This window comes from Oryctolagus cuniculus, chromosome 18 (genome assembly GCF_964237555.1).
Source record: "Oryctolagus cuniculus chromosome 18, mOryCun1.1, whole genome shotgun sequence".
NCBI lineage: Eukaryota > Metazoa > Chordata > Mammalia > Lagomorpha > Leporidae > Oryctolagus > Oryctolagus cuniculus.
The window spans coordinates 17,619,219-17,646,475 of record NC_091449.1 but is presented as its reverse complement, the minus strand read 5'-3'; the positions used below and the strand labels follow the sequence as shown (position 1 = coordinate 17,646,475).

General features: G+C 52.5%; 1 protein-coding gene and 1 long non-coding RNA gene across 2 annotated transcripts; both read right to left on the bottom strand.

The window, feature by feature from the left end:
* Nucleotides 1-463: 463 nt before the first annotated feature.
* On the bottom strand, nucleotides 464-13,031 carry LOC138846479 (uncharacterized). The gene is made up of 2 exons (XR_011383995.1): nucleotides 12,947-13,031; nucleotides 464-635 (listed from the first exon to the last, which is right to left on the bottom strand). It is a non-coding gene; the product is annotated as an uncharacterized lncRNA (long non-coding RNA).
* Nucleotides 13,032-19,947: 6,916 nt separating this feature from the next.
* Nucleotides 19,948-25,281, bottom strand: LOC138846470 (USP6 N-terminal-like protein). Its single transcript, XM_070062426.1, has 2 exons — nucleotides 24,877-25,281; nucleotides 19,948-24,501 (listed from the first exon to the last, which is right to left on the bottom strand). The coding sequence occupies exons 1-2, from the start codon at nucleotides 24,905-24,907 to the stop codon at nucleotides 24,299-24,301; spliced, it is 234 nt and encodes a 77-aa protein (XP_069918527.1). The 5' UTR covers nucleotides 24,908-25,281; the 3' UTR covers nucleotides 19,948-24,298.
* Between the last annotated feature and the right edge of the window lie 1,976 nt (nucleotides 25,282-27,257).

Genomic DNA, 27,257 nt, shown 5'->3' with positions numbered 1-27,257 from the left:
GTGGGTAACAGGGACCTAATTACTGGAGCTATCTATCATCTGGTGCTTCCCAGGGTCTGTGTATTAGCAGGAAGCTAGAATCAGGAACCGAATGCAAACACTCTAACATGGTGGTGTTTCAACTACCTGGCCAAACACCCACCCCTACATCCTGATTAGTGTTTCAAGATAGGATAATTAAAGGCTGGTGCTGGTTCCAGTTCCGGCTGCTCCACTTCCAGTCTGGTTCCCTGCTAATGAGCCTGCGAAAGCAAAGCAAGATGGTCTGAGTCCTTGGGTCCCTGCACCCACGTGGGAGATCCTGATGGAACTCCTGACTCCTGGCTTCGGCCTGGCCAAGTCCTGGTCATTAAGGCCATTTGGGGATTGACCTAGAGGATGGAAGATCTATCTGTCCCTCTAACTTTGCCTTTCAACTAAATAAATCATTAAATAATAATAAAGATACAATAAATAAAGTGCATTCAGATACATACCTGTCCTTCTTCCAACATTAATGGTTTTATTTCTGTATCTTTACACATGCTGTTATAGAAGTCATTCATGGCGCTATTTAGTTTTTGATAGTCGACTTCATGATCCAAAAAGGGACTACATCCTTTTATAATAACCCAGAAGCAATCTGGATCTTCAACCTGCAGAATTTTTAGAAGATTATAAAATAATGCATGATTTCTTTTAAAACCAAATAAACCTCAGAACCATGTAACTTTCTAATTTAAGTGATCTATCATTTTTGACAACTACCTTTCTCTTAAATGGTCATACCAAAGAGCCAAAGATAAAATTTAAAACATGTAATCAATAATATGCAATTCTCAATTATGTAGTACAACTCAAAAAGCAATCAGTTCTATTTGGTCTCCTGTAGCTTAAAAATATAAATATTAAACATATTCTTCTTATTAAAATACCTATTAAAACATCCATATATACAAAAGGTTCAGAACATTTTTAGTATTCTTTTTGTGTAAGAAAAATAAGTATGAATATATATACAGCCTGCTCATATTTTTTTAAATGACAGCAGATGAACCAAAACAAATACAGACTACCTCCTACAGGAGAAAAGAATGGAGTGGAAAGAATAAGGATGAAACTTAGACTTCTCTGAATGGGTCTTATCTACTATTGTTATTAGAAACCAAGATTTTTATTGTTAGGGGAAAGAATTATAAAATGGAAAATTAAATTTTTTAAAAGATTTTATTTGTTTGAGAGGTAGAGTTACAGAGAGAGGGAGAGACAGAGAAAAAGGTCTTTCATCCGCTAGTTCGCTTCCAAAATGCCCACAATGGCCAGAGCTGGGCAGATCCAAGACCAGGAGCCAGGAGCTCCTTCTGGGACTCCCATGCAGGTGCAGGGGCCCAAATACTTGGGCCATGTTTTACTGCTTTTCCAGGCCATACAATAGAGCTGGATAGAAGAGGAGTAGCTAAGACATGAACTGGCGCCCATAAGGGATGCCGGCACCACAGGCAAAGGCTTAGCCTATTATTCCACAGCACCAGCCCCCCAAAATTAAGTTTGATTGACAACATCACTAAGAACTCATGATTTGGGGCCGATGCTGTGGTGCAGTGGGTTAAAGCCCTGGCCTGAAGCGCCAGCATTCCATATGGGTGCCGGTTCGAGTCCCGGCTGCTCCACTTCCGATCCAGCTCTCTGCTGTGGCCTGTCAAAAAAAAAAAATCGTGAGTTTTTTTTTTTTAATTTAATTTTATTTATTTGAAAGAGTTACAGAGAGAGGTAGCAGTAGAAGATGGCCCAAGTCCTTGGGCCCCTGCACCCACGTGGGAGACCTGGAGGAAGCTCCTGGCTTCGGATTGGCACAGCTCCGGCCGTTGCAGCCATCTGGGGAATGAACCAGCAGATGGAAGATCTCTCTTTCTGTCTCTACCTCTCTCTGTAACTCTTTCAAATAAATAAAATTAAATTTTAAAAAAGAACTCACGATTTTTTTCTTTTGACAGGCAGAGTTAGTGATAGAGAAAGGTCTTCCTTCTGTTGGCTCACCCCCCAAATGGCCGCTACAGCCAGCATGCTGCACCAATCTGAAGCCAGGAGCCAGGTGCTTCCTCCTGGTCTCCCATGCAGGTGCAGGGCCCAAGGACATAGGCCATCCTCCACTGCCTTCCCGGGCCACAGCAGAGAGCTAGACTGGAAGAGGAGCAACCGGGACAGAATCCAGCGCCCCAACTGGGACTAGAACCTGGGGTGCCGGCGCCACAGGCGGAGGATTAGCTAAGTGAACCATGGCACCGGCCAGAACTCATGATTTTTCAGAGGTTTTTCCTAACTCTGTCTACTGAAAAGGTATGGAAGCAGAAACACCCAGAGATATGGAGTCTAAGTTACCAGTGGCAGGAATAGAAGAGTTCACCTTAGTAATCGTATTATTTTTCTGAATGTTTGACTATTCTGATAATAAATAACTGGAAAATGAATAGCAGTCATTCTGGCAAGGGCAAAATAGTGTATAAGTTACACACACAGCACAATTATGAACCCTGAAAAAACACAAAATAAATGAAGAGCTAGCAAAAGCAACAGACACTGGAGAGCTGACCCTCGAAAGAAGGAACTTCACTGGGCACTTCCCAGAACACCTCCCAGTTGTACAGAGTGGCAACAACTCAACACAAAGTCACACTGTGGCTCGAGGAATCAGAGCTGTCGGTGCCAGTGAGGATTAGGGGGAGAAATTCTGAAACAGCCATAGAGGGAGCCCTGATGTCTGCACATCAACACCCCTCCCACCCTTGCCAAGTCCTGAACGGCAATGGGGGAGACAGCAAGGAGTACTGAGTACGTGAGCAGTGCAGGGCTCAGAGGAGCACGCAGTTACAGCTGCTGCCCCTAGAAACAGCACTCCGGGCATGTGGCTCCATTCAGTCCTTCGCACTCAGAGACAACCAGATTCCAGCTTCCAGCAGCACAAGGCCACAACCCTGGGATGACTGCAATTATTCATTAAAGTGCTCACTTGAGTGGTGAGCATGTGGCCTAACAGTCATGACACTCACTGAATCCCCCCGCCAGAGTGCTAAAGATTCAATATTCAGTTCCAGCTCCTGACTCCAGCTTCCTGCTAATGCAGAGCCTGGGAGGCAGCAGTGATGGCCCAACTGGGTTCCTGCTACCCATGCAGGAGACCTGGAATGGGTTCCCTACTGCCAGCTTTGGCTTCAGTCCAGTCCTGGCCATGGCAGGCGTTTGGGAAGTATATCAGTAGATAAGAGCTATTTCTCTCCCCCGCCCCCTGTTACTCTTAAATAAAATGGATAAATAAATAAGCAAGCCTGCCTGCCTGCCAGCCTGAGAAAGCTCCACAGTGCCAGAAGAACTGACTGTTCAGGCTATCATCTGAGGCAGGCCCCAACCTTCCGTTCTTAGAGACTTCACTCAAAAAAGCTTACAAATCTGGAAGTGTGTCCCTGCTCAGTAGCCACTCCTATGAGGCCAGGGCCGCCATGCCAGTTTCTGCAAGATGACAGCGTGCTAACTTCCATAACTTCCAGCTAGCACACACAGCTGGGATCACGCATTTACCCTGAATGACCTCTTCTCACTCTTCCCTTGAGCTGTGCCAACCCCAGCCCTCCCTTTAAAACACCCAGGCACCTCCGCACCACTGGTGATGGAGCTCAGCTCTCCTCAGGAGGTACTGAATAAAATCTGTTTTCACTGCTTTAACTATTCTCTGGCCAAGTCAAAACTGTGCTTCTTAGTGAAATAATAAAGAAAGGACATGGATTGTAAGATTGGAATGGAAAAGATAAAACGGTTTAGGTAAGCTGCAAAAGGTGTGTGGAAGTCTTAAATGCTTATAAAATTTTCTTGTTAGCTACAAAAGTTATCAATCTGTTTTTTTTTTTTTGACGTAAGATTAAAATCTGATCCTCTGTAAAAGCAATGAGGTTGATGAAATACATAAGTGTTAATAGATATTTGGGAAAATAGTCTTTTTGTATCCTACTGAGATAATCTTTGTCTCATTAAGTTCTACTTGTTTAAAAACAGCTGAGTTTTAAAAGTTTTAAAGTTTTAAAAGTCTGTTTAAATATGGACTTGTTTTACATGTCAAGCATAGAAAGCCAAGACACTGTGGCAAAAAATGTTTTACATGAAGGATCTCCGTGAGGCCCCAGTGAAAAGAAGCAGCCATCAAAAGAGGATGTACTTTTCTCTAAAGGGAGGAGAGAACTTCCACTTTGCTTCTGGCCTTGTCCAAATACTGAGAGTTGTGGACTCAAAGGCTTCCTTAGTCTAGGCAGCTCATGTCAAGAGCCTCGGGGGGTCACTGACATCATAGATTTAAAAAAATTAACACTCTTAAGATTTCTTTATTTGAAAGTCAGAGTTAGAGAGAGAGGTCTTCCATCTGCTGGTTCACTCTCCAATTGGCCGCAATGGCCGGAGCTGTGCCAATCTGAAGCCAGGAGCCAGCGCCCATATGAGATGTCGGCACTTCAGGCCAGGGCGTTAACCCTTTGCACCACAGCTAGCCCCATTACTTTTTTTTTCCTCTTTTCTTTTTTTTTTCTTCCGACAGGCAGAGTGGACAGTGAGAGAGAGAGAGAGAGAGAGAGAAAGGTCTTCCTTTTTGCTGTTGGTTCAACCTCCAATGGCTGCTGTGGCTGGCGCACCGTGCTGATCCGATGGCAGGAGCCAGGTACTTATGTGCAGATTGTATGTCTATATAAAAATTATTAAAAACGGTTTTGATTGCTTATGGATAAAAAACACTCATATAATGCCGGCGCCGCGGCTCACTAGGCTAATCCTCCGCCTAGCGGCGCTGGCACACCGGGTTCTAGTCCCGGTTGGGGTGCCGGATTCTGTCCCGGTTGCCCCTCTTCCAGGACAGCTCTCTGCTGTGGCCAGGGAGTGCAGTGGAGGATGGCCCAGGTGCTTGGGCCCTGCACCCCATGGGAGACCAGGAAAAGCACCTGGCTCCTGGCTCCTGCCATCGGATCAGCGCGGTGCGCCGGCCGCAGCGCGCTGACCGCGGCGGCCGTTGGAGGGTGAACCAACGGCAAAGGAAGACCTTTCTCTCTGTCTCTCTCTCTCACTGTCCACTCTGCCTGTCAAAAAAAAAAAAAAAAACACTCATATAATACTGCTAAATTAACACAAATTACCTTTCTGGTGCACCTGACTTAAATAAATATGATAAATAGGCTGTTCTCAATTTGTTGGTACAGAAAAACTAAAAAAAAATTTTTTTAAGTCATTGACATGTTTGCATTTGGGTCTGCTGGTCAAACAAGTTGCACTTGTGTTAGGTATTTGCAACCATAAAGGTATACTATTTATCTAAAAACAATATAGTTAGAGGTATAATACAGTGCTCATTGCTCCCTAAAGTCCAATTTAAAGTTGTTCTTTGGCAAATTAATAACAAAATTTATAGACAAATTAGGTAAATGATCTTCATGTTTTGATCGTACTTAAAGAACATAGCTCTCCTCATGGGCATTGCATTGTTTCAAAAAAAAAAAAAAAAAAACTGTCAAAACATGCCTGTGACTACAGACTTCTAGCTCAGCCACCAAAGATTAAGGACAGAACTCAACAACCCCTTAACTGACATCCTAGAGGATGCCTCTGTGGTCTGCTTTAGCAGGAGGAATGTAAAGATAGGTGTCAAGCCAACTAATAGCTACTTTACACAGTGTTCTGCCATCAAAGAGACCCAGTGAGGCCAGTCTACCCCAAATGGCATCAGGCTTCAATTTGGAAAGCCAGGAGATGGGGCAAACAGCCATCCTGAAAAAAAGCCAGCCTCTACCAAATTCTGTCAAGAGCTGGGTGAATGGAATTGCCTTGGGGCTGAAGGGATCCCAGGTTAGAACCACAGATCCTACTGGCTCCAAGCTCAAAGAGCCCTTTACTCTGCCAGCTTCCAAGATAACTACTGCCATTGAGGGCAAGGCCTCGGGTCAGGACAGGCAGGACTGCAATCTTCCTTTCAGAAGTGCCGCCTCTTCTGTACTACCCTCCTGTTCAAGCCAGCTCTTCTCCCAGGCCGCCTAGGTAATGGAGTCAACAGGGCGTCTTCCCTCAAGAGGTTCACACCTTTCTTATGATGTCTCTTCCACTATCCCATGTAAAGACAGAGAGAGGTTGGGCCTCATACGTACCTGGCCAGGCCTACATGCCTCTCTCTGTGAGAAAACCTGCTCCTGGTTTAGAGAACACATTTCCTAGGTACTCTAATAATGATTCAATCTTTTTGTTTTAGATCCTGTTGTATCTAATTTGCTTGTTAGACCTGCAAATTCCAGACTTAGAAAGCCACAAAGTGGGGAAAAAGTCCTCTATTTTAAAAAAGACTTCTCGGGGCTGGCGCTATGGTGCAGCGGGTTAACACCCTGGCCTGAAGTGCTGGCATCCCAGATGGGCGCTGGTTCGAGTCCCAGCTGCTCCACTTCCGATCCAGCTCTCTGCTATGGCCTGGGAAAGCAATAGAAGATGGCCCAAGCCCTTGGGCCCCTGTACCCACGTGGGAGACCAGGAAGAAGCTCCTGGCTCCTGGCTTCGGATCGGCGTAGCTTTGGCCATTGTGGCAAATTGGGGAGTGAAACAACGGAAGGAATACCTTTATCTCTGTCTTTCCCTCTCACTGTCTAACTCTACCTCTCAAATAAATAAAATCTTTAAATCAAATAAAAAAGCCTTCAAACAGATAAAACAAACTCTTAGAAATAAACAGACCCTTGTTCCATCCACCCCTACTACAGTCAAAGTCCTCAAGATAGCTCCCTGGACCCACCACAACACAGACAGGCAGGTGGCCTGAAACTGGAGTGCAGCTCAAATCCAGCAATACCGTACAAGCTGAGCCTCTGACACAGGAGGGTCAGCCCTAAAGAGACCAGCAGGGCCGGTGGCTGCAGAGAAACTCCGGAAGTGGACTGACTTACCCAGGGCCGAAGCTTGAGGGAACAGCTGCCCAATAAAATAAATGCAGCGATCCTTTAGTTTTTGTCTCTTTAGATTGGTTTTAAAATTTTAAGCAACTTTTGTATACAAATAGGTGATGAGGACAAGATCATAAAAAAATTACTGATCAAACGAAAAAGGTCACCCTTGGGGCAGGGGTTGCCCATCCACCTCAGCGGAGGGCCCGACTGGACCCTCAGCACCATGGACTATGCACCTTGAGGGGTGGCTGACAGTAATGGAGGCTGTTCATGAGATGCTGCGCAGTGCTGGGGGTGGGATGCCCCCTAGCACCTGTGGGGGCCATAATTAAGAAACGGCTGTTTTCCCCTGAAGTGCTCTAGAAACACAACGCAATTCCAGCAGGTTTTACTGGTTGATTTTTGCAGGGAAGGGGTGGTTACAAATCAGCATGCTAATAATGAGATCCTCCTTGGAAAGACAAAGGAATTAGGGGCTGGTGCTGTGGCACAGCGGGTTAAAGCCACAGCCTGCAGCAATGGCAAACCATATAGGCATCAGTTTGAGTCCTGGCTGCTCCACTTCCGATCCAGCTCTCTGCTATGGCCTGGGAAAGCAGCAGAAGATGGCCCAAGTCCTTGGGGCCCGGCACCTGCGTGGGAGACCTGGAAGAAGCTCCTGGCTTCAGATCAGATAAGCTCTAGGCATTGCAGTCATTTGGGGAGTGAACCAGCAGAGGGAAGACCTCTCTCTCTGGCTCTACCTCTCTCTGTAACTCTCACTTTCAAATAAATAAAAATAAATCTTTGGTTAAATAAAATCAAAGGAATTCGAACAGCCTAAATAATCATGAGAAAGAAGAACACAACTGGAGGGCTCACTATCCGACCTCAAGTCCCAGTCTCAGCTGTGAGACTACAGCCATCAGGCGAGGGTGGCGCTGGAGAAAGCACAGGTGCTGAGCTCCATAGGACACACACACACAAAGGGACACACGCGAACATGGTCAGCTCCTGTTTGATAAAGGCACACAGGAATGCAATGTACACAGTATACTCTTTTCAACAAATGGTCCTGCAGCAATTAGATACCCACATGCAAATAAAACAAAACCTCCATCCATTCCTGACCCCAAACAAAAAAATTAAGTCAGATGGATCACATAGCTAAATGTGAAACTCCTAAAAGAATAGGAGGCAACCTTTGTGGCTAAATTAGACAAAGATAACACTACCAAAAGTGTAATTCATAGAAGCAAAGACTGATAAATTAAAGTCCATCCAAATTAAAACCTTCTGCTCCTTGAAAAACATAAGAGAAAGGAAACTGGGAGGAAGTATTCACACATCATACATCTAACAAAGAACTTTGTAATATATAAAGAACTTTAAGGAGTTCATAATTATTAGAAGAATGTACAAATCTTAACATATACCTCACCAAAGATGGCAAACAAGCTGGTGACAAGGAAATGCAAATTAGTACCACAATGAGATACCATTGCCCACCTACTAGAATGGCTACAATTTGGCATTTTGACTGTTGGGGTGATTTCACGATGCTATGCATTTTTCAAAATACAGAAGTCTACACAAAAAGGAATGAATTTTTCTGTAAATAAATTATACATCAATTAAAAAATAGGGGTGGGCTTTTGTCATAGCAGTGAATCCTCAGGCAGGGTCTGCATTCCACATGGGAGTGCTTAGGTTTCCGTGCACGTTCTGATGCAGATTCCAGCTTGCTGCTAATCAGTGCACACTCTAGGAGGCCTCTTGACCATGGCTTGAGTGACTGGGTCCCTGTCCTCAGTGTGGGGGACTCAGGTTGAGTTCCCAGCTCCAAGCTTTGGCCTGGCCCCGCCTTGGCTACTGTGGGCATCTGGGGTGTGAACAAAGGGATGGGAGAGCTCTGTCTCTCCTTGTGTCTCTACCTTTCAAATAAATAAGAGTTTGGTGGGTGTCCCAATATTGATACTATTTTCCACACTTTTCTGCATCTCCAATGCATTTTCTAATAAAAAGTTAAAATTTTTAAATTAATCTGAATTTTTAAAAAAGATTTACTTATTTATTTCAAACGCAGAGTTAGAGAGGGAGGGAGGCAGAGAGGGGGGCAGAGAGAGATCTTCCACCCACCAATTCACTCACTCCCCAAATGGTTGCAATGACCAGGGCTGGACCAGGCTGAAGCCAAGAGCTTCATCTGGGTCTCCCACATGGGTGGCAGAGGCCCAAGCACTTGTGTCATCTTCTGTTGCTTTCCCAGGCACATTAGCAGGGAGCTAGATCTTAAGTGGAGCAGACGAGATTTGAACAGGTGCCCATATGGGGTCCTGACATCACAGGTGGTAGCTTACCTTGCTATACCACAATGCTGGCCCCAGCATCAATTTTTTTTTTAAAACATCTTGTCCTCTGACGTGGCATAACTTATGTAGCATTTTTACTAAAAATGTCTAACCTAAATATATTAATATAATTATAATTATTGAGGAATACTTTGCAAAGTGACTGCCCTTAGTCTTCAGAAATTTCAGTATCATCAAAGATAGACCAATGTACTGCCTGCATGAACTCTACAAGGCCATGACAATTAAATGCATGTGTAGTTCTGGGTTCTTTATCAGAAAAAACAAGCTACAGTAGACCTTATGAGGACAAAGGGAGTACAGACTGTGTATCAGGTAACAGTGTTGCACCAACATTAAATTTCTCAAGTGTGATGATTACATTATAGTTCTATAAGAGGAAGGCTTTGTTCCTAGAAAAATCACTTAAGTGCTCTGAGTTCTAGACTCATTCTCAAATGGCTCAACCAAAAAAGAAAAAGTAATTTTTACATACACATATTTCTGAAGTGCAAACGCAGCAAAGCGTTACCAACCAGTTAGTGTGGGTGTAGTACACACAGGTATTCATGATGCTGTTTTGTGTTTGAAAATTTTCCAAAGAGTAATTTAGGAAAGACGTTTACAAATCATTCTTAGGGGTGGGCGTTTGGGGCAGCAGTCAGGTCACGGCTTGGGATACTCAGAGTGCCTGGTTCACATCAAGGCCACACAACCACCAATCCAGCTTCCTGCCAACATGGCTACTGGTCAGGCAGCAGATGATGGCTCAAGCACTGTGGCGCTGTCACCCACGTGGGAGACCAGGACTGAGCTCTAGGCTCCTAGCTTTGGCCTGGCCCAGCCCTGGCTGCTGTGGGCATTCTGGAGTAAACCAGCAGATGGAAGAACTCTGCTGACCTGTCTTCCCAATGAAAATACATAAATAATTTTTTTTATTGTTAAATGTTGAGGCTGCTAGAATTTTTTTTTTTTTAAATGAAATCTGCTCCTAAAACCTGTAAAATGCAAGCCAGGCCCAGTTTTTGCAGACAGCAACATACAGAGTTCTAGTTGCCAGTTCCTCCAGGAGCTTCCCAGGGAAGGCCGAGGACTACTGCTTTCTGCCACTCTCCAAGGCCACGTGCCCAGCCATCAGGGTGCTACGGCCTCCCAGATTTCAAACACAGAAGTGTGTGGCCCGGGCTGCTTTCCTCATATATGCTGTGTGTACTTATGTATTTGAAAAGCAGAGTGACAGAGAGAGACGGACAGCAAGAGCAAGGTGGGGGATGGGGAGAGAGCTCTTCCATCTGCTGGTTCACTCCCCAAATGCCCACAACAGCCAAGTCTGGGAGGAGGGAAGGAACTCCACTCTGACCTCCTACACAGGGGCAGGGGTCAAAGTCCTTGGGCCATCATACGCTGCCTTCCCATGTGAGCACACAGGAAGCTGGACCAGAAGCTGAGCGGTCAGATCTGAACAGGCACCCTGAGGTGCGATGCAGACATCACACGCGGCACCTAACCAGCTGGGGTGTGCGAGCCCTCCTCCCATTCCTGGCAGCCAACAGCTCTTCTCTGCCCTCCTTAGCCAGGAGAGGTCTCGGCCCCGCCAGATGTGGCAGAGTCTCCTGCAGGCCGGACTCTTCAGGAACAGCACAGCTGCCCTGCTACAGGGCTCCTGGTGATGCGGCTCTCCAGGTACAGCTCTCGCCTCTGTCTGCGTCACCCAGGGAGGCCGCTGTCTTCTGGGTCGCTGCTTCTCTTCTCTGCCGGGTTCCTGTCTCATGACCACCAAGAACCAGTTTGAGTCCCGCCTGTTCCACTTCTGATCCAGCTCCCTGGGAATGTGCCTCGGGGTCCCAGTGCTTGGTCCCCTGCCACCCACATGATAGGCCCGGATGGAGCTCCTGGTTCCTGGCTTCAGACTCTGCCAGATCTGGCTGTTGCGGCCATTTGAGGAATGAACCAGTGGATGGAAGACCTCCCTCTCTGTTGGTCTCTGTCATTCTGTTCTTCAAATAAGTTAATCTTTTTAAAAAGTGGCAAACTCCAGATAAAATTCATCCTTTTGGGCAATTTTAAGTGTACAGTTCAGTAGCATTACGTAGACTGGCACTGTTGTGCAACCATGAGCACCAGCCATCTCCAGAATTCCTCACCTTGCAAAACTGAATCTGCCCTGTACGCACAAACCCAACCTCTGGCAGCTGCCATTCAACTCGCCCACAGAATCATACAGCACGTGGGCCTTTCTGCTTGGCTCACCTCACTTCATATGACATCCTCATGTGTAAGAGGACACCTCAAAACTAAACAATGTGAAAGCTAAATAATTTCCCATCCTACATGCACACCACCCTGAGGGTACCCCATCACCTGTTGATGGGCACAGGGTGGGAGGGGGCACCGTATCCATGGAAATGCCACATCAATCTGGATCAGGACAGCCGGAACCTGGACCTCACTGGGGCACATACTCCTATAAGGGGCAGAAGATTTGCTCCAAGGGTGAGCCAGGTCGCAGTCATAAGTGGAGGCCGGGCAGAGCTGAGGGGGGACATAAGCTGGTTCCAGGGCCCAACACACACACGGGTTCCCAAGCAGGAGGGCACGAGTCCAGCACTTCTTGCCCAAGTCCTGCACCCACGGGCGTGCACGTGGCAGGATGGGTGAGAGCCCTTTCACAGGAAGGAATTGGGACTGACATATTTAGGACTGATGGAGAACATTGACTAGTGCAGAGGAGCCTCCCAGGGAGACCTGAAATCCCTTCAAAGTCTGAGAGCCGAGGCCGACGCCATGGCTCACTTGGTTCATCCTCTGCCTGGGGCGCCAGCGAACCATATGGGCGCCGGGTTCTAGTCCCAGTTGCTCCTCTTCTAGTCTAGCTCTCTGCTGTGGCCCGGGAGGGCAGTGGAGGATGGCCCAAGTGCTTGGGCCCTGCACCCGCATGGGAGACCAGGAGGAAGCACCTGGCTCCTGGTTTCTGATCGGCGCAGCACGCCGGCCGTGGCGGCCATTTGTGGGGGGGGGGGGGTAGTGAACCAACGGAAGGAAGACCTTTCTGTCTGTCTGTCTGTGTCTCTCACTGTCTCTAACTCTGTGAAATAAATAAAACAAATTGAAAAGTCTGAGCCAGGCCTCCTTGCAAGGAGTCAGCGGCTTCGGGGGTGTGTGACGCTCTGGTCCGGTGAATCCACAGAACACAAACACCACCCATCCCCCTCCTTCGCGGCGCCCCTCCCCATCCCACACCCTGGCTCCGGTTTGTAAACTCCCTCCTCCAGCGCCTCCCCTCCGGCTTCCTCGGGAGCCCTCCCGGCACCTCAAGTCTCCAAGGTGGCGGCCCATGCCCGCCCCGGGGACCAGGACACCCGCGTGAGGAGAGGGCGGCGGGGGGGGGGGGGTCCCGGAAGCCGAGCCCCGAGGGCGGCGGGGGAAGGGCGGGAGCCAGGTCCACGGCTCCCCGCGAGGGCCCTAACCTAGGGCGGACGTGGGCTGGGGTGTGCGGGGCACCGACACACCTGCCAACGTGCCCGAGTCAGGCACGCACACCTAGTGCGAGACAGCTCGCAGCAACCGCCCTCCGGGGTCGTCGGGAACAGCGCACGCGCCCCCTTCTGAAGCGACCCCCACCCGCACTCCAGCCTCCCGCCTGCACCGACCCGGGCCCGACCGTCCGTGCGCGGGCCGCTCGCTCACCTGGAGCACCAGGACCTGGAGCATCTTCGCCGCGCCTCTGGCCCGCTTGCCCTGGACGACGCGCCCGGCGGCGGGCGTGGCGGGCGTGGCGGGCGTGGCGAGCCGCGCGGCCACCGCCGCCGCCCCGGGGGCGGCCCCTGCCGTCGCGCCGGAAGCCTCAGGCCTCTGCGGGGGCCGTGCCCACCAGCTCGACGGGGACTCCAGCTTCCTGCCCTGGACGCGCCCCCGCCTGCAGGCCGGCCGCCACGCCCCCCAGTGCCGCGCCTCGTCTTCCCACCCGACGCCGCCGCCGCGGGCGCGCTCTGGGCTCCTCGTCGGCTCCACCCCGCGCCCCCCGGCCTCTCGTAATGGCGCCCGCCCCCGCGCCGGCCTCCAGGCGTCCAGAAGCCACGTGGGCGCCCAACGGCCCCGGACAACGGCCGGCCTTGCGCAGCGCCGCCGTGCGGCGGGGAGGGGCGTGGGGTCCCGCGGTCCTGGGCGCGCGGCTCGCTTCCTGGGCCGCGGGGCGCCCGGGGGCTTGGGGACCTGGGCTGGCCTCCCCGCCGGGAGCGCGCGGGGCCTGCTGGGCTGTCCACCCCCAGCGTCCAGCGGGCCGCGCTCCCCAGGTCTCTGTGCGGGGCTTGCTTGTCTTAGCGGAGTGTGCACGACCCCGTCCTCTGAGTGGGCCGGGGTCTGCAGCTCCTGTGACTGAAGCAGCCACCAGAGTTCTCACTTGGAAGGCTCTGTCCCTGCACCCAGAAGAAGCTCCTGGCTTCTGATTGGCCCAGCTCTGGCCATCTGCGGAGTGAACCAGCTGATGGAAGACCTTTCTCTCTGTCTTTCCCTCTCTCTCTAACTAGCACTCAAATAAATAAATAATATTTTTTTTAAAAATGAAAGAAACCTCGACACCCCCCCCCCCCAGGAAGCTTTTACAGCTGAATTCCTTAGTATTTCAATGGGGGGTGGGGGTGGGCGCAAGGTTTCTTAAGCTCTATGTGGAAATAACAAAATAGTGGAAGACCAGATTAGAGAGAGCATGGGAATTGTTAGGTTCTGTACTGGGAGAGCAAGATGTTCAGGTAAGCCTCCAGTTTTAAAAAAATAAGCTCGGCTCTCTCGGTAACTGACTTTCAAGTAAACCTTTAAAAAAAATAAAAATTCAAGGAAAAAAAAAAAGCTTGATTCTACAGGGCCCACAGGTGTGTGGTGTGCGCCTGCGAGTTAGGCAGGAAGCTGCTGATGGGGAGCATGGTGTTCACCTGGTGCTGGGGGGGGGGGCGAGGAAGCAGGCTACATACCTGGCAGGCCAGCACACCTGTCGACAGGTGAGACGTGGAAGGTCCCGAGCCTGAAAGGAGGTGGAGAACACGGGCAGGCGATGTGCCAGCGCGGTGGCTGGAGCCCCTGCGTGGGGTGTCCGTCTGCACTTGGGTTCAGTTTCCTGCGATGTGCATGAGAAGCAGCAGGGGAAGGCCCAGGTGCTTGGGTTCCTGCCACCCACGTGGGAGATGCAGCTGTATTTCCTGCTTTCAGCCCAACTCGGCCCTGCTACTGTGGGCACTTGGGGAATGAACCAGTGGATGAAAGATCTCTCTCTCTCTCCCTGCCTCCCTCCCTCCCTCCCTCCTTCCTGCTCTCTCTCTCTCTCTCATTTTGCATTTCAAATATATAAAATTTTTTTAATGAAGAATGCAAAGGACAACCTTTGTCTTTTTCTTTGATTAACTCATGCTGCAAAAGGTGATCCTGAAACATTGTCACAAACCTGCTTCCAGAAAGTGGAACTATTTGTACATCACAGTGGCCTTACCAAGCCCAGGATCTTTGGCTCACTTGCAGATAGAAATTGACAAGGGGCCAATATGCAACCCAGAAGGGTTTATGGGGCGCTCATGCTCCAACACACGGACAGCACAGCAGGGTGAGCTTCCATCAACTTGCTGTCCTATGGGAGCCGAACAGGTGCTTTCATGGGGGTGGGAAGGCGTGCCTGTTCCCCCAGTGCACACGGCACTTCAATCTGGCTCAAACCCCTGGGCACAGGACACCATGTTGCACCCAGCTAGGTGATCTGCACAGGCACCGCTGATTTGGCTTTCACTGTTTTTGCACACGACACACCACAGCAATGGTGCTTGATACCATCACCCCGGAAAGTTCACATGAGGCCATTTTGGGCATGCTTGAACGTTCAGGAGTCCCTACCAGGGCAGCAGGGGTCACTGCCGGTTAGGATCTGACACTCCTCGCTCCTGATTGGTTTGGAGCTAGAAATGGACACGTGTCCAGTTGTGAGGAGCTTGATATTTTTCTAAATGAGTCCTGTTTCTCTCCTGTTGCACTGGGATGGATACTCAAAATGAGGCTGCAGCCACCCAGTCTCTTAAGACTGCAGAGTTTCAGAATCTGTACCTGTAACCTGCTCCCCCCTCCCCCAACTCTGATGCTAATGGGAAGATTTTTTGTTTTTTAAAAGACCTTGCACCATTGTTTTGGACATTTGGTGCAGCAGTGAAGACACAGCTTGGTATGCTGGTAGCCCCTATCAGAGTGCCTGGATCTGAGTCCTGGCTCCACTTTGAATTCCAGCTTCCTGCTCGCCTACACCCTGGGAGGAAGTAAGTGATAGCCCAAATATTTGGATCCCTGTCACCCACACAGGAGACCCAAATTGAGTTTGGGGCTCCTGGCTTCAGCCTGGCCCAGCCCTGGCTGTTGCAGACATTTGGGGAATGGATCAGTGGCCAGGAGATCTCTGTCTCTCTGCCTTTCAAATAAACAAATGTAAATAAAAATTCTAAAACTTTACAACATAAAAAGGTAGAAAGAGAACAAGGTTGTGGAAAAAAGGAAGACTTAGTATGGTGCTGCCATATCGTCCCCATTGGGTGTCTGGGCCACTTTGGAGCAGAGCAGCTGGGGTTCAGGCTCTGTGGTCTGTAGGAACCCCAGAAGAGCCCAGGGAAGAGTTGGCCACGTTAAGTGGAAAAAGAAAGCAATGACTGATTACAATGACTTTGCATTTTGGGTCTGGATTTGCCACTCCTTTCCTGATGCGAAGACACCTAAAGCTTAAGAAAAACATTGGGGGCAGGCCCTTGGTGCAGTGGTAAAGCCGCTGCAGCCACGTCCTATATTAGAATACCTGAGTTCAGGCCGGCATCCTGGCTCACTAGGCTATTCCTCCGCCTTGCAGTGCTGGCACACCGGGTTCTAGTCCCTGTCGGGGCACCGGATTCTGTCCCGGTTGCCCCTCTGCCAGGCCAGCTCTCTGCTGTGGCCAGGGAGTGCAGTGGAGGATGGCCCAGGTGCTTGGGCCCTGCACCCCATGGGAGACCAGGACAATTACCTGGCTCCTGCCATCGGATCAGCGTGGTACGCCAGCCGCAGCAGTCACTGGAGGGTGAACCAACGGCAAAGGAAGATCTCTCTCTCTCTCTCTCTCTCTCTCTCTCTCTCTCTCTCTCCACTCTGCCTGTCAAAAAAAAAATTTTACTCTGAGATTCTTATAATAAATTTAACCCATTTTTTGTGGTTGTGGTTGGTGTGTTCTAATTTCAGTCACTCTCTTCTAAGGTTTTGGCTTACGTTTCATGGCTACTTTCAGTGCTCTCCCTTTTGCATGAGGAGTTACACTCTTGTTTCTGACTGATTTGTAACATCACACGCTGTCTTTAATTCTACCAGCTACTCTTGCACTGAAAAGCACTTGAACAGATATTTCTCTATTATCTCAGGTATTTACTCTGTCCTCTCATGTTTTTTCCTATTCTTTCTAGCACTACCCCTATATGTGAGAATATAGTCTGGAATAATTGAACAAAAACCACGTTATTTTTATCTTTAAAAGGTTGTTTTTAACAAAACAGGTTAAATTTTAATTTTTAACATTTGCAATGTCTTGTTTAAAAAAGATTTATTTATTTATTTGAGAGTCGGAGTTACACAGAGAAGAAGCAGAGGCAGGGAGAGAGAGGTCTTCCATCTGCTGGTTCGCTCCCCAGTTGGCCGCAACAGCCAGAGCTGTGCCAATCTGAAGCCAGGAGCCAAGAGCTTCTTACCAGTCTCCTGTCGCTGCCCCTCTTTGTGGAGGAACGACACAGGACCCTGCGCTGTTCTTTTGTCTGCTCGGCCCTCCGCGGGTTTGCTGCTGGTTCTTCCCAGGTTGGCTACCATCCCTTCCACCTCTGTGGAAGGGCAGTTCCCCCTGCCACCTTCCCCACTTCCGCGGGGGAGCGGCACACCGCCGGCCGGCTCTCTCGGGGGCTGCACAGGTGTTCCTTCAGATAGATGTTCCTGGTGCATGTTGTCTCTCTCCTCCTTCATAGTCCTTTTCCGCCAATCCCAACTCTGCTACCCACACGCCGAGTACACTGCACTCCTCCAATCAGGAGCAGGTCCTACAGTTTATTGGTTGAACTGGAGGCAGCTGCGTAGAAGCTGTTTCTCCCTTCTCAGCGCCATATTGTGGGAGAGCAGATGCATAGAATAAGTCTTAATTCCAGTAACAGTCTAGTCCGAGTTGCTCCCCACAGTCTCCCATGCAGTACAGTTTCTCAAGGGCTTGGGCCATCTTCTGCTTTCCCAGGCCACAGCAGAGGTGCTGGTTCCAGTCCCGGCTGCTCCACTGCCAATCCAGCTCTCTGCATGTTTCCATGTGGGAAACCCGGAGGAAGCTCCTATCTCCTGGCTTCGGATTGGAATAGCTCATTCTGTTGCGGCCAGTTGGGGAGTAAACCAGCAGATGGAAGACCACTCTCTCTTTCTCTCTCTCTCTCTCCTTATCTTTCTATATAACTCTTTCAAATAAATAAATAAATCTTTAAAAAAAAAAAAAAGAGAGGAGCTGGATTGGAACCAGTGCCCGTATGGGAGGCCGGCACTGCAGGCAGCGGGTTTACTCAATACGCCACAGTGCCAGCCCCTACAGTGTCTTTATCTAGAGCAATTATCCAGGCTGGCACCGCGGCTCACCAGGCTAATCCTCCACCTAGCGGTGCCGGCACACCGGGTTCTAGTCCCGGTTGGGGCACAGGATTCTGTCCCAGTTGCCCCTCTTCCAGGCCAGCTCTCTGCTGTGGCCCGGGAGTGCAGTGGAGGATGGCCCAAGTGCTTGGGCCCTGCACCCCACGGGAGACCAGGAGAAGCACCTGGCTCCTGCCATCGGATCAGCGTGGTGCGCCAGCCGCAGTGGCCATTGGAGAGTGAACCAACGGCAAAGGAAGACCTTTATCTCTCTCTCTCTCTTTCTCTCTCACTCTCACTGTCCACTCTGCCTGTCAAAGAAAAAAAAAAGAGTAATTTTGCAGACTCTCTCTCTCTCTCTCTTTCTCTTTCTATCCCTGCCTCTCTGTAACTACGCCTTTCAAATAAATAAATAAATAAATAAATATTTAAAAAGGAAAACAAAAAAACCAATATGTGATAGTCACAGAAAGAATTCTCTGGATCATGGGCTCTGAAGATTCTCCTGCTCAAAATACTATAGATGAAAAAACAAACAAAAAAGAAATACTATAGGCTTCTAAAAATTAATCAGAATCAAATATTTTGAATGAGCAGTGCATGGTAGAAGTCCTGATAATAAGTGTCAAAGTCAATTAATTATAGGAAGTAAGTCTGGATAATTACTCTTTTTTTTCTTTGACAGGCAGAGTGGACAGTGAGAGAGAGAGAGAGAGAGGTCTTCCATCCACTGATTCACTCCCCAGATGGCCGCAACAGGCAGAGCTGAGCCGATCTGAAGCAAGGAACCAGGAGCTTCTTCTGTGCCTTCCACACGGGTGCAGGGGCCCAAGGACTTGGGCCATCTTCTACTGCTTTCCCAGGCCATAGCAGAGAGCTAGATCATAAGAGGAGCAGCTGGGACTAGAACCGGTGCCCATATGGGACACCGGTCCCTAAGGCCAGGGCGTTAACCCACTGGGCCACTGCGCTGGCCCCAATAATTCCTTTTTAAACACAGTAAGCTGGGGCTGGTGCTGTGGCTCTGGTGTAGTGAGTTAAAGCCTCCTCCTGCAGTGCTGGCATCCCATATGGGAGCCAGCTTGAGTCCCAGCTGCTCCACTTCCCATCCAGCTCTCTGCTATGGCCTGGGAAGGCAGTAGAAGATAGCCCAAGTCCTTGGGCCCCTGCACCTGCGTGGGAGACCAGGAAGAAGCTCTGGCTCCTGGCTTCGGATCGGCACACCTGTGGCTATGGGGGCCAGTTGAGGAGTGAACCAGCAGATCGAAGACCTCTGTCTCTCTTTCTCTCTCTGCCTCTCCTCTCTGTGTGTAATTCTGACTTTCAAATAAATAAACGAATCTTAAAAAAAAAAAAAAACAGTAAGCTTATTTCAGTGCAAAAATTTCGAAAGTCACATGACTTTTTCATAAAATGCAGCTTCCACTACGTTTTTGAAGGTCTTTTGTGAATGTGTAGATATTGCCTCACATTAATTTTTTTAAAAAAAAGACTTATTTTATTTATTTGAAAGACAGAGTTAGAGAGATAGAGAAAGAGAGAGAGAGAAATGTCTTCCATCTGCTGATTCACTCCCCAAATGACCAAAATGGCCGGAGCTGTGCTGATTAGAAGCCAGAAGCCAAGAGCTTCTTCTGGGTCCCCCACGCAGGTGCAGAGGCCCAAGGACTTGGGCCATCTTCTACTGCTTTCCCAGGCCATGGCAGGGAGCTGGATTGGAAGCAGAACAGCCAGACTTGGCCAGCATCCATATGGGATGCCAACACCACAGGCCTGGGCTTTAAACCCACTGAGCCACAAGCCAGCCCCTCACATTTTTAAAAGTGCAGGTTTTACATGTCACAATATGTCAAAATTAGGGTCCATGTTGTGGCTTAATGGGTAAAGCTGCTGCCTGCTGTGCCGGTATCCCATGTGGGCTCCAGTTCCAGTCCCGGCTGCTCCACTTCCCATCCAGCTCTCTGCTAATGGCCTGGGAAAGCAGTGGAAGATGACCCAAGTGCTTGGGCCCCTGCACCCAAATGGGAGACCCAGAGCAGGCCCAGCTGCCATTGCAGCCATTTGGGGAGTGAACCAACGGACTGAAATTCTTGCTCTCTCTCTCTCTCGCTCGCTCTCTCTCTCTCTGCCTCTCTGTGACTCTGCCTTCCAAGTGAATTCAAGATTAAGCACTTTTGTTTTGTTTTGGCTGGAGGCACTCTATCACCAACAATGACAGAATACGGTTTGCTGGGCATCAGAGCAGAAAAGACACACAATTATTTCGAGCCCAGGGAGAACCCTGTGCCAAACAGGATTCACATCCGGCAACTGCTTTTGGCAAAGAAGCACCCAGAGCTGAGTGCCAGCTGCCCGTTGTCCACCTGTCCTCGGGGCTGGGAGCTTTCTCAGCCTGTCCTGGGTTTTCTGACCTTGCCACTCTAGGGGAGGCCTGGCCAGGGATGACCCAATGTCCCCTACACTGTGCTCTCTTTGGAGTTTGGACTAGGGTTGAGGAGTTTGGAAAGAAAACCAAAGAAATCAGGTCCCTTCTTGTCACCTGGCATCCAGGTGCATGACAGCTGTGGCTGACCACGGGTTATCACCAGAGGACTGTCCACATCTGTCAGGGAGGGGCAGTAGCTCCCCCTGCTGGAGCGGAGTCAGCCATTGACTACTTAGGGTCTCTCTCAGGAGTATTTGTCTCTTCTCCATCCGTCTGCTTATGCAGTCATCTGTTTGTATCAGGATGCACTCACATGTGGGGTTTTATTCATGGTTATAACCTGATATTAAGTTACTCGTCTTGCTGCTCACCGGGTTCCAGATAAGAGCACAAGCAGCTGTCTCGGGCTCGCTTCTGCTAGCGTTTCCATGGACACCCTCGTCTTGTTGGAGCCAACACACTGTGCTCCTGCATCGGAGGCTGGGGGAGCTCTCTGGAGGGCCTAGGCAGAGCAGCACCGCCCCTTGGTGACCCGGCGTGTGGGCCTGTAGGGCTGCAGCCTCAGGGGCTGGAAGGGCTCGGGACAACTCAGTCTGGGGAGATGCCTCTCTCCCGATACCACCTGCTGGTGCTGATGGAGGCACAGGGCCCTTTAAACCACCCAAGGGGTTCAAGGCTCAAGTTCAGAAAAAAAACTCCATTGCTGTGCTTACGCTGGTTTGCAGGTCATACTTGCTGCTTGTTATGTGAGTTTCCCAAGGCAATGAAAAGGTCGATCATCTTATCTCCTGCAACTTGGCTGCCATCAGACACCTAGAACAAGCCCCTATTCTACACCAAAAACTTCATATGGCAGAAAGCAACACAAAATCACTTTTCCCGGAGCTAACAATGAGCCAATGCAAACACCTAGTGCACTCTTGCAAGAATTGTGCCCCCTCGCCCCGTCAGCCCCACTGCTACAAGCAGGAGTGAACCCGCGAGGACTTGCTCCTAAGAAGCTCTGGCAAGTGGACTTCACCCACATGAACTCCTTGGGTCAACTTAAGTTTGTCCAAGTGGTGGGAGATACTTATTCAAAGGCTGTATTTGCAGCAGCCCAATCCGGAGAAAAGGCTAGAAATGTGATAAAGGCGGTTAAGTCAGCCCTGCTGGTCCTCGGTGTCCCCTGGACAATAAAGCCTGATAACGGGCCAGCGTATACACCACAGGAATTTAATTCCTTCCTGAGGTCCTGGAACATACAGTGTGACACAGGTATCCCATACCTGTGAGAGACATGCGGGGTCAAGCCAGGGATGCTGCAGCCACGGCCGCCCAGGTCTAGGGGAGAGCACAGAGGTGACACAGGCCCTCCAACCACGGCTGTTCCTATTGTGCTGATCTGTCCCAGAGGTCACGGGCACTCACAGCTGCTGCTCTCCCACCCTGACCCAGTTCCCACAGGGCACAGCTGAATCTCAGGCATTGCCTGCAGGGTCCTGAGTGGGTCTCTGCCTGGGGCTGGGGGCTGTGGAGCTGCCTACGCTCTCCAGGAACACGGGGAAGCTTGCTGCCGCTGGGCACCGGGGTCACAAACTGGAGCAAACTCCTTTCCATGGAACAATTTAATACAGGCTCAGCACCACCTGAGGGTGGCGGTGGGGGAGGGGGCGGGGAGGAGAGTACAGTGGCTCCTGGCACGGCTGTTGTCTTCCAGTGTCAGGGTGTCCTGGCCCCAGGAAGAGCCTGGGCGGTGGGGGCTCAACCGAGTGCATAGGATGCCGTGAAGACACACGGAAGGCTGCTGCCCAGCCTGGGCAGGACAGATGCTGGACTCGGCCTCTCTTCTAGGAGGCACCCATCATCCAGGTGCCCCACAGAATAAGAGGTAAGGAGGCCTCTGGCCAGGGAGGGCACGCGGGCCTGGTCTCCCATCCCAGGGCTGGCTCTGGCCGGCTCCAGCCCGTGACTGTCCCCAGAGTGCATGGGGCTGCCATGCCAGTAGGGGGGAGTCTTCAGCTGTGGCCCCCAGGCGGGGACAGCCTGCATGGGCCCTGGTTCTGGGGGCTCCGAGGCCCGTGGAGGAGCCCACATCCACAGGCCCTCCCGGCTGCCAGCGTCGGAGGAGTCGTCCTCCCTGTGCTCTGGCCCGCTCAGGTTAGGGAGACTGGCGCACTGGCACAGGCCTCCCCACCTCCTCGAGTACTCTGGAGACTCCGTGGGGCTGGCAGAACCTGGAGACTCTGCGGTCCCCACAGGGGAGCCCAGGCCGAGGGGCTCTGGGCTGCCTTCCCAGCTCTCCTCCTCCTCCATGCCTTCCCTCTTGGTGATGCGGAGGCCAAAGCTTCCTGGAGGACGGATCATCACTGCACGGGTAGCGGGACCCCTGGTCTGCTCCCACACTGCCACTGTGTCCTGAATGGTGATTTTGGCCTTCGGAGCAGTGGGGGCAGGAACGTGCATCTGGGGGACGCGTGCCTGCCCCAGGGGCCTGCTGCACTGTTCGATGGCCTTGGCTGGAAGAAGAAGAGACGCGGTTTGCTTCTCCACAGCCCCCGTCTGGCCTGCAGGGTGCCTGCCCCGACCTCACCCTGGGGTCCCCATCACCACGTGTGACGCTGAGGACTCTTCCAGGCTGCTGGCCCCAGAGGGGAGGGTGTGTGCAGCCCGGGCAAGGGGAGCCCTGGGACACCACCGGCTCCTCCTGCACAGCCCCACAGGGTGGATGGCCCTGAACTCCTTGCCTCACTCTCATCTCTGGGGACCCAGGCACCAACTCAGGACCCCATCACCTACCCCACCTGACCTGCTGCGCCCTAACAGTGCATTGGCTGATTTCCCGCATCTGAGTCCCTCCTACATGGCTGGAAAGGAACTGAGCCTAAGATGATGGGGGTGAGAGCTGGGGCTGTGGGGCAGACATGGAGTCCGGTTCAGGACTTGGGGACAGGGAATGCAGTTTCTAAAGAGGTGGCAGGGGTGCCCTGTGTCCTCTGCCCCTGGGCCACTGTCTCTTTCCTGGTGAGACTGGGCTGTCACCACTACTGTCCCATGAGCACCCAAGGAGGCAGCACCTGGAGGCACAGTGGGGCCTCCCCAGTGCCTGGACAGCCTGCACCTGGGCCCCCACTTAGAGCCTCTAGAGCTGGGACAAGCCCATCTCTGCTCTGCATGGGGACCCAGGCGCTCAGGTCCATGATGGCAGCAGCAGCAGGGGATGAGCATGGGGACCCCTCCCCACTAGAGCCCAGAAGCCAGCGATGCTCCGGGTCCCGCTGCCTTCTGTTGGCCCGAGGCTAGGGCTGCAGAGCCCACACTCTTGTTTTCTGCCGCGGGGCCCCCAGCCCTGCCTCTGTGCCCAGCCCTGCTTGCAGGAGTGCACTCGGCCCCCACAACTGGGCTCAGGGCACCTGGGCCTTCCAGGGGTTCTCAGATGGCTGAAGGGGATCCAGTGCCGGTAGCCTTTACATCACTGCACAGGGTCTCCCACAGCCCCACCTCCCTCTAGCCCTGCCCACATGCAGGTGGGAGCCCCGCCCACCCCTGTCCTAGGAGGGTCCTGTGTGCAGACAGCTGTGGTCATCGGGCCAGGAGCCTGTGTGGGGTCAGTTGGGGAGGGGCCCCCTGGGCAGGCAGGGCCACTTCTCATCTTGCTGGAGTGGGGGTCCAGCTGTGCTCCAGGCTCCTGGGGGCACTGAGCCAGGGCACCTGCTCCAGACCTGGGCAGGGTAGCTCAAGGCGGGGCCTCCAATCCACTCCAGAGTGGGGGTCAGCCGAGGAGCCAGAGCCACAAATGTCCTGAGGACAGCTCCACGGCCCGGCCCCAGAGTCGTGGGGGGAGAGCCGGCACCCACAGGAGGATTCTGGGAAGCTGCCCGAGGCCCTGCCAGGCCATGCTGACAGAGCTTCAGAAAGCAGAACTGCTGAGCCCGGGGAGGACAAGGAGGACCAGGAAGAGGTGAGGCCCTGGGCGGGGATGTCAGGGCCTGGCACTCCCACTACTGACTCCCCCAAGGGAGCATGGGATGGGGCCGTGTGCTGGACTCACCTTCGGGAGGCAGGAGGCACTGGAGCTTCCCCAGCTCACGCATGGAGGCCCGCAGCTGCCTGATGACCGCGTCCTCGCTCAGAGACCAGGCCTGCTTCAGGGTCACCTGCAGGAACTCCCGGAGGTGGTCCCGGGGCATCTTCAGCAGGCGCTCTAGACATGGGGGTGGGTGTCAGGCTGGGAGGGGCCCTAGGGATGGCGCAGCCACCATGGCTGCTCCAAGCCCTGTCCCAGCACCAGACATGGGCTGCAGACACCCTTGGACACCCTTGGGTGTCATGCCAAGCACTAGAGGGACTGCTCAGGGGCCAATTTCCAGTGCGATGACCCTGGCCACTTCTCCTTGTGGTCTGTGGGGGCCTGGGATTGGGGATGCAACAGGGGGATTCTCAGTGCCCTCCTGAAGGGAACCCAGGCCTCCCCAACCCCCTCATCCCTCCCTCAAGCCCTGCTCACGAGGGACAGGCAGGGGACCCCCAGGCTCCTCCGTCCCCAGCACCCGGGCCTCTGTGGGCCCTGAGGACTCACTGTTATGGATCTTGAGGGCCGTGTATGCCATGGCCGGGAGCACGTGCTCGCCCTCCAGGATGTATATATCCCATATTCTCAGAGCCAGGGGGAACGGCACCTGGGGACAGAGGCATTGGAGGACCCGCCCATCAGGGCCTCAGCAGGGCCCACAGGGGTGGGTGTGCAGTGTCACTCCCCTAGGACAGAGGGAGACTCCAGGAGGCTGATCACACAAGAAGGCCAGAGCTCCTCCTGGGAGGGGAGGGGAGGCCATGCCTCATGGCCACATCCCTGCCCACTCAGCGAACCAGACCCACAGAGGATGACCATGTCCTGTCCTGGACCCTGGGGGTCTGCACACTTTGGAAGCCACACTGGAGATGCCAGACACCCCAGGGACCTGGGGAGGGCTCAGCCCTTGGGCTGTGCTGCCACTAGCCTCTGCCTCGGGGGGTCTATGGATCTCCTGCCTCTCACTGTAGGGCTCTGGCCTTTGCCAGGCTCTCAGGATGGGTCCTGGTGGGACCTGTCCCCTCCTTGCTGGCTCTGAGGCTCAGCCTCAGCTTGGACCACCCTTAGCAGGGCTGGACAGGGCCTGCCTGGTCTGCACAGCAGGCTCCCTCCTGTGTCTGCTGGGGCTGGGGGAGCTCAGAGTCACAGGCCACCAGCACCAGAGAACCAGGCACTGGGGCAGGAGCTTCCCTGGGCAAGGGGTCCCCGGGGCACTTACCCCATCCAGGAAGCACTGGATGTACCAGTGGGCGGTGGAGTCCTCCAGGCACACACCCTCCTTCTCCTAAGAAGAGGCAGAGGCAGAGGGGGCTCAGGGCCCAGGGCCCAGGGCCCAGGCCTGACTCCCTCTAATCTGAGCCCTGGGGCAGAGCCCCTGGGTGCAGGAAGCCCAGCAGCAGGGGCATCCCCCCTCCCAGCCATGCAGGTTCCTGAAGGGACACAGGTCCCTCCTTCCACTCTGCTCTGGGGACAGCATCTCCCTTCAATCTACGCCAACTCTGGGGGACCAAGTGCTGGACAACAAACCAACACCCAAGCTGCCGTGGACCCCCGTAACCAAGGAAAGTTTTGGTGAGGACGTGGCCTCCCCTGGCTCAGGAAGCAGTCCCATGAGCCCAGAGCCCCCAAGAGGAGAAAGGAGATGCTTAACTTACCAGGTGTTTCTCCAGGGAGGGGAGCACGCGATGCACAATGAGCCCCAGGTGTTGCTGGAATCGCTCCAGTTTGGGGGTGTTTGGTTTGTAGAAACCTGAGTAGAATCAGCCACACCCCCACGTGAGAGCCTCCTCCTAGGAAGGCTGGAGAGCCCCAGGCCTGGGTGGGGTGCTTCTGAGCACTGAGGGTCAGGGGAGGCTGGACCAGGGGCAGGTGGGGATGAACGTGGCCAGGGCAGAGGATCTGCTTGGGAGGTGGGTGCAGGTGGGTGACTGTGTGCAGCCCAGGCCTGGCTGCCCCCTGGAGCCCGCTGGGGTGGGTGCAAGTCAGACTGGGTGCCTCCTGACCATTCCAAGACTCAGGAGCGAGGAGGGGTGACCCTACAGGGGATGCTGCCTTCCACAAGTTCCTTGGGTGTGGCTCTGTGCTTGAGAGTTGTGTACAGATGTGTGAGGCAGAAGAGTCAGAATCGACCTGAGTCACTGGACAAGGACAGGACCCCTTGTTCTGAAGGTTCTCACACCCAGGATGGCCATGGCCAAGCTGCAGGGCCTTTGGGTGGTGGTAAAAGAAGGGGGCTGGCTCAGTCTGGGAGGCCTCTGCCAGCCCTGGCTTCCTGGGAGCCCCCCACACACACTGTGACACTGTCCTGCACATTCAGGAGCCAGTGAGGGCCGTGCACGGACTTGCATGCACTGGGCCCCACACGCCATCCACCTACCGTGCATCGCGTGCTTCCTGCTTTCCATGAGCTGCACCAGGGCCCAGAAAGCGTCCTCCTCGGGCATATACATGAGCAACAGTGCCACCACATGGCTCAGACCCTGGCTGTAGCCCACCTCCTGCAAGATCCCAGAATACCTTTAGGAGACCTCCCCTGGCAAGAATGATATCCTAGGATGGCCCACCTCTCAGGCAGATCAGGGTCACCCACTGAAGGGTCCAGGAAGATTTAGGCACAGGGAGCCCCTGTGCCTGAATCCTGCCACTTGGTGTCAGCTGCCCAAGAATTGGAGCCCAGAGAAGTTCTCCAAGTTCCTGGAGGGAATCCTGCAGGGCCTGAGCTTAGGCAGCACAGGGGGAGAGCTCAAGTATGGACACCTGTTACCCCCAAGATGTCAGCATGGGCCAGGTTGCTGTGGGAATCCAGATCCATGCCCATGGAAGCTTCTGGACCCCTGAGCTCTGCAGGTGAGCCGGTGGCCCTTTCTCACATGAGGAAGAAGTAAGCC